Genomic DNA, 7,196 nt, shown 5'->3' on the forward strand with positions numbered 1-7,196 from the left:
TTTCATTTATGTGATAGGCCTTCATTAAAAATAGACATTTACCACAATTTATAGGTATCTTATATTATTAGATACATTATTATAAAACATATTTTAGTTAAGGAGTTATTGATACTTCAAGTGCAAAATGATGATATAAAACCATGATAAAAATGCACTTTTAAGTACTAATCAGCAAGGAAGGATAGGAAGAAAAGCCAAAATATTTGAGGGAGAAGGGGTTTCAAGGAGTAGAAAACATAATTAGGACAAATCTAAAACCTTACTAGATCAATTTCAAACATTTTAGGTAAGTTTTATGCAAAATAATAGCTCTTAGATTAAGTTCTTGATGAATATTTCTGTGTATGTTGAAGGTGAGAATGGAATGTGAAAAAGATATGGAGAAAGACTTGATAATGGTCTTAACTAAATTAAAGAACAAGGAGAATAAGAAAGGCTTATGAGCCTTTGGCTCAACATGAATAAAGATAAGGGGAAAACATTCTTGAATACTAGTTATGCATGTATGTTGAAATAACAATGTAGAAATCTTCCAAGAAATTATAATGTGCTGGGAATTTAGATAAATGAACAAATCCTTGTTATACATACTCTTGTGAAACCTAACTTTTAAATAAATTATATTTTCATATGTGATTGTTGGTGGGAAAATGGGATTCTGTAGGTAATAGTGGCTGAAAAAATAAAAATAAAAAGTATGAAAATGATGATTTATGCACTGGACATTCAAATTAGAAATTTAGGTTGTGTTGTTAGTTAACTTGTGACCAAGAACTGACTTAGATAAAGGTATAATCTAGAGTATTGTCCCCATGAAAGTCGTAGAATTGAGAGTTAACTTTTAAATGGAACTGGAATCACCTAAATTGGAGCTATAGAATTCTAGATAATGGTAGAAAAGTAAAAACAAGTTAAATTGGAAAATTTTGGACACCTTATGCATCGAATTTTGAAATGTGATTTTAGGTTAATAATTAAGAGAAATTGGGATGAATGTCTTCATGAAAGATGTGTATCATTATGTTAAATTTTACAGGAAAAAAAGTCTTGCTTCATTTGGAGTTATAGAACTCCATATATGGATAAAATACTAACCAAATGTCGGGTTGTGCATTACAAAACAGACCTGCATACTAGTGTATTTTTAAAAATTTGAGTGTATACATGGTAGAACTAAGTTGACCCTTTTCATCTCAAATGTGTAATTGTGAATTAGCTTACTAAAAAAATAAACCCTGAAAGGAACCAAGTTCTACAACTCTAATAGGAGGAAGAAAGATTAAACAGTATTTTAGTGCACTGCCATGTGTTTCATGAATATTATGAGTTTGAGATGAAATTTAATAAAGGTGATTCTTGCATAAGAAATGAGTATGTAAACTCATTAAATCATTTGTAGACAGGAAAATATTTGTAAAGTTAAGAGAAACATTAGGCACAAGGTCTTCCATCAGACGAGGTCATGCTATTGGAGAAGTAGGTAAGCGAAATCTCTCCTATAATGAATTTAGTTAAATTCTAAATTCTAATTTTTTGACAAATACTGAAGATCTAAAAGGTTATGAATGATGCATGAATGTGATATGAGCTTATAAATAATTTGATTTGTTTTCACAAATAAGTGAAAACCAATGTTGAAATTTGTTTTTGGAATCATGGAAACATTGAATTTAGATTGCTTTCATATTAAGCCAAATATATGTTGATGAGAAGATAAAGAAAGTAATTATACTTGATTGTTGATGAAAAGGCAATTAAAACTACTGATTTATTTTTCAAATTTTACAATTCATACATGACAAACTCATGCTCTTATCGATGGATAAAAAACGTACTTCTTGATATTAGTAATTGGTACAACCATAACCTTATATTAAAAAATTATAAATCAATAAAAAGAGAATAGAACCGAAAGACCATGTATATGATTAAAAAAAAGCAATAAATAGAAAATGCAAAAATGGTAATGGTATATTAAAGAGCATAAACATATATGGAATATGGAATGTGCTAAGAAAAACTGAAAACACAAACAATAGATAAATAAAGTGTTCAAATTTAAAACAAATATAAGAATCAAGGATGGACTTGAGAAAGAGTGATTGAATGGAGTTCATTAGGAAAGAGATTTTGATTTGCATTTTTAGTGCTATTAAATCACTCTTTTATGACCAAGTTAATAATATCTTTGTAAACAATGTTCTTTGCATAGTCACTAGGCTTCCTTTTTATCATTGAGTGATTATCTCAAGTCCTTTTTTTTTTTCCATGTAACTCTTGAAAGGGCTGTATGAAGTTAGCAATTAGTGAAAACTTGGTCTCTAAGAAAAACTCCAATAATTTTTAATGATTACCCTTGGCTTTTGTCTATCGTCATTGCATAGCATGGGCAAATATAAAACTATCTCCTCTTGATTGTGTATGCAGACTTCCCATCATTTACTGAGAATATAATTCTTGGAATGAACACACGGTTGCTAATATCAGAACCTGTCAGTATTTATGCTTTAATGACTTTCTAAGCTAGCTGTGTAAATAAAAGCCGTAATGAAACCTGCTGATGAATTCAAATTATGTGATAACATGATTGACATTTCTATTTTCAATGAGAGTTTACGTTAAGAAACACCACTAAATTCAAGTTGATTGATAAATTCGGTGAGGTACAGTAAATAAGCATTTTTAGCATTGCTTGATGATGTGTAGACACTGTCATTCCTTAAATAAAAATGCTTGTGAACTGGTGAAATGTCAAGGATAAAATCATTAATCACAGAAACTACAGCATTTTTTGGTGTGACCATTGATTGCTCTTTCTTGAAAATAGACAGGATCCAGGTGATGGTTGTTGATGTGAGGGTAAACTGTATAAACTATAGATGTAATGAGGTTGAAATTTGTATCCAGAAGTAGTTATGCTGGTATCTTGATCAAGGATGCATACTAGTCATCTTCAAATGGGATGCCAGATATTTCTCCATCGCTAATCATAAGAATCTATTTGGCTAACAACTGTAGTTTTTTTTTTTTTTCTCGACATTACTTAGCCCATTCAATGAGAGTCGCATGTTTTCATTTAACATCAAAAGTTTAAATTATTGCCACAGTAGTGAGTTGGTCAAAGAGGCGTGGATGGTATCTTCTTCTTCTTCTTTTTTTTCCCCTTGAGGAACTAAGATTTGCTTAAAATCCCCACCTAACAAAACCAATTTCCCACCAAATGGTTGATTTTGAATGCATAGACCGTAGAAGGTAAGCACATCACGCAGTGAACAATCCAATGCCTCAAAGTAACATCAATTATTCATTTTCATTGGAGTTTCACTCCAAACAATAAAAGATGCCATTTCAAGGAGATGTAAAAGGTTTGTGTTCTTTTATATCTCGCATGATGAGGTTTAAAAAATGATTGAGTGGAATCTTGAAGCGTGACTGCGTTGTGCGATCACCTAGCAATAATAATGATATTATTCCAGATAAGGCAATTGCATGGACAATTAACTCTTTAAACCTTTTAGACTGGATTTTACTCATTATTGTATGCCATAAAAAAGTCTTTCTTGTTCCTCCATGCCCATGAACAAATATCAGAGCTTGCTTGCTTTCCATGACAACTGCAACAACATATTCACAGACATTTTTTTGGTATGGCCAAGCAATGGGAAAGCTATTGAATGTTGGGATCTAAGATCAACTACATCATAGTTTAGTTCCTCTCTTAGTAACTTGTTTCTTATTTCTGCAAGCAATCTTCCATCAGGCATTGGAAGCTTATGCTTTTCGAGAGCAATTGATGCTGCATTGAATAGCAATTGAAGTTCATAAAACACAGTTTCTAAGCTCATCATCAGACATTAAAAGATTTAGCATGTTCAAAGTTAATCTGAAGCGACAAACAATATCATCATGCATGGATCTCTAGAACTGAAGAAACAAACCATTTAAGTCATCATCTTCATAGAAAACCAAGCTAACTAATTTGTAGAGATGTTACTGTTGCAATAGCCTTACATAAAGCATCTATAAGATTTGACGAAAGCTGGAACGTCGAATACATAATTCCTGAAACATTTTTAAGATTATCAAAACTTAATGCCCTTTAACATGGTTCAAAAGAAATCTTAGAAAATATCTCTCCTGCTGTAGGAAAAACATATGTTTGACAACCAAAATTAAACCTTTTTGATCCCAAAAAGATGTTTTTTGGAAAATCCGTGTAATAAAGGTCTCATGAACTGAATCACTTTTGTTGCATTCAAACCAATTTGCATGCATTGTTGTAGATAATATTCACGCCCTTACTTAATCGGCTCCTTTTTGTTTCTCACGCGTTGCAGCACACCAAATAAAATCTAGTTTAACAAGTACAAAGCATGCAGGTATGCATCCGTTATTGTCTCTTTAGAGATGATATTGAAGATAATTTGATAAAATAAGGGCTAAAAGGGTCAGCCTTGTTGTGGGCGTGACCGTCATAAACTCGCCAGAATCATAGAAAAACCACCACAACAACCAATTCACGCTTTGGAAATGTTCGATTCAATTTTTGGATGACTTCTCGGGGCCTCAAAGATGACCATTACAAGGTCATCCTCTCAAAGTGGATGCAAACCAAATCCCAACTCATCACAATTCACATGACTCGTTTCCTTACTATGTCTCGAAGGTCTACAACCAGCCTGTGCCGTGTAGGAAAATGCATGTATACATTTTTTTGCTCATTATTTATATATCTCTATATTTCCTTTACATGCCATTGCAAAGCTGTGATTATATTTGTTTATTTGATTATGTCCATTATTCATATATGAACATCAGCCAACTCAAGCTCATGAACTACCTTCAAATTATCAAATAATACTCTCCTCGGATATTGGACTTCACTGGCAGGTGGGAAGTGATGATCAAAGCTTTGCAATGGCATGCCCAGGCAAGTTGAAACGAGCAGGGAGCTTCAATTCTTCCCATTCTTCATCATCTACTTTTGAAAAGTATTCCTCGACTACAGCATCACTGGTGAGATCCAATTGAGAAGGTTCCCACTGACTAAACGAATGGGAAGATGTAAATTTTTATATCTCATCAGTGAAGAAGAAAACAAAATCTACATGTAGACTCTTAAAGGATAGTTGTGGAGGTTTAAAGGATCTAAGATGCAGAGATAAAGAAAGAGAAAGCTTATTACACCTTTGGGTTCTTATCCTTGTCCAACAGTATAGCTCTACAACCCTGCATTAGAAAGCTAGGTCTTAGAGATATTGTCAACAAACAATAAAAGGTTGAAAAAGGAAATATTTGATTCGGCTGAAAACAAACCTCAAAGAAATCCTTGCTAAGCTTTCCCTGCATGACATGACAAACCATTCTATATTCTCGAACCAGACATTGACCAGCACCTTGGAGCCTGCCTTCTATGATCTGGAACCACAGTACCAAAGTCATCTTTTAGGTGGCAATATTACAAGTTCCTCAATCACATAATATCTGACTTCTGTCTCTATCATAAACAAATCCAACAATTTCTCTGAATATCAATCATGTCCCTCAATGATCAATTTTGAACAATTTACATCTTTTAGTTTATTAATTATGCATGTTGATGTTATTGACATTTAATTTCACGGATGGAAGAAAAAGTTTCACTAGTCCAAATGTCCTAAACAAAACGGAGGTGAGTATTATGATCCTCTTGAACCATGAGTGCGATACTAAATATTTCGTTCTTTTACTGAAACAACTAACATCATACTTTTTTATCAAGAAATTGATGAAAATAATTCAATCAAAGATATGCTGCAGTCGTACAGATTTAAGAGAGATTTTAAGACTTGTAGGAGAAGCCTTTTTCAGTGATTGAATGGCTGCAGACAACCAATCCTGTCATATTCACAGCTTCCTTCTCCTGTGACATAGCAAGCATAGAAAATCAATTTATTACCAAATGTCATATCCATGACTGCACAACTCAACACAAATGAAAGAAAAAAAAAAGAGTACTCAGTTAACAGTGTAAAAAGCAACAATCATTCGCATCATGAAGAGAAATTTATACTATTTTTTTCTGAATAAAGCATGCAAACATCTTCAACTTAAAAGGGCAGACAAAATCGCTTCAACGGTTCTCAGAGAAAAGCATTTGTCAATAACATCCAACCTACAACCAAGTAATAACAGAAAATGAGGATCTGGGAAACATACAGCAGTCTCCATTGGCAATTTTGCACCGTGAAGGAGTACACTCCTTTGTTAGTTGAGTTTGTGGACGTATATAACCAAAGGGATTGCTCTATCTTTTCATGTGTCCTACTCTCTGGACAAGCAAATGATACTAAAAAATAACAAACTTCAGAGCATTTTTATGTGAGAAAAATATCAATTTAGCTATCAAGGGATGAAGTAGTTGTTTACAGTTTGGAAAAGAATCTCAAAACATAACATTAAGTATAACATGTCAAGACTAACTCCCAGACAGTCTCCATAAATATTCAGGAAATAAGTTGCATTGATAATGAAACCAAACAATTAAACACATGAAGAAATATCTAGATTTAAACAGATCACACTGGCACATGCCCCGAGCTAGCTGCTACTGAAAAATGTAGTCTATCATGACATGACAAAACTTTCACATACATTGTTGATAAATTAGAGAGAATAAGATTGATGGATGTCCAATTAAAAAAACTCACCCATGATAAGCACTTTTACCCTTCAAATATGGTCGCTCAGAGTATTCATCAATAATTGCCGAAATCCTGGCTGGATCACTGGAGTCTAAGTTGACCAATGCTTCTTCTAACAGAGGCAATTTCTGTCAATCAAGAAACACACCTTTTTAAAAAAAGCACTCTGCCAATTAAATAAGAAAACTTGGACACCTACCAAATACTTGTACTCTGAAACACTGGAATGCATATTAAGATATAGATATTTTTATCAAACACAACAAACTGGAAGAAGGAATTTTTCAGAGTGGATGAAACAACATCCTACTAACAATAAACTTGAATGGACAATAACATGGTTTTGAACTTTGACAAATATCCAGAGATTAATTCAACATCTGATGTATCTCAGCTTGCACTATAAATCAAAAATCTTTCCATCTGTGAAAACAGATGCTAAAAATGTTAGAAGTTGTTTACCACCGTTAAAGATTCCATCAGTCTAGATAAAATGAATGTGAATAACTT

The 7,196-nt window shown here is 32.9% G+C and overlaps 1 protein-coding gene across 1 annotated transcript; it reads right to left on the reverse strand.

The window, feature by feature from the left end:
• Positions 1-4,551: 4,551 nt before the first annotated feature.
• LOC105117215 (probable 3-hydroxyisobutyryl-CoA hydrolase 2) lies at positions 4,552-6,848 on the reverse strand. The gene is made up of 5 exons (XM_011014791.1): positions 6,693-6,848; positions 5,809-5,905; positions 5,320-5,421; positions 5,191-5,232; positions 4,552-5,045 (listed from the first exon to the last, which is right to left on the reverse strand). Exons 3-5 carry the CDS (start codon positions 5,365-5,367, stop codon positions 4,908-4,910), a joined length of 228 nt encoding a protein of 75 aa, XP_011013093.1. The 5' UTR covers positions 5,368-5,421; positions 5,809-5,905; positions 6,693-6,848; the 3' UTR covers positions 4,552-4,907.
• Positions 6,849-7,196: the final 348 nt, after the last annotated feature.

The sequence above is a fragment of the Populus euphratica genome, unplaced genomic scaffold, assembly GCF_000495115.2.
Source record: "Populus euphratica unplaced genomic scaffold, PopEup_1.0 scaffold1233.1, whole genome shotgun sequence".
Classification (NCBI taxonomy): Eukaryota; Viridiplantae; Streptophyta; class Magnoliopsida; order Malpighiales; family Salicaceae; genus Populus; species Populus euphratica.

What these genes read in the sequence shown, in the direction of transcription:
- LOC105117215 (XM_011014791.1), bottom strand. Translation starts at nt 5,367, where the DNA reads ATGGTTTGTCATGTCATGCAGGGAAAGCTTAGCAAGGATTTCTTTGAG. An exon ending in TTAGCAAGGATTTCTTTGAG is followed by an intron (nt 5,233 to 5,319) that starts GTTTGTTTTCAG and finishes TTTCTAATGCAG; the next exon opens with GGTTGTAGAGCTATACTGTT. An exon ending in ACAAGGATAAGAACCCAAAG is followed by an intron (nt 5,046 to 5,190) that starts GTGTAATAAGCT and finishes TCGTTTAGTCAG; the next exon opens with TGGGAACCTTCTCAATTGGA.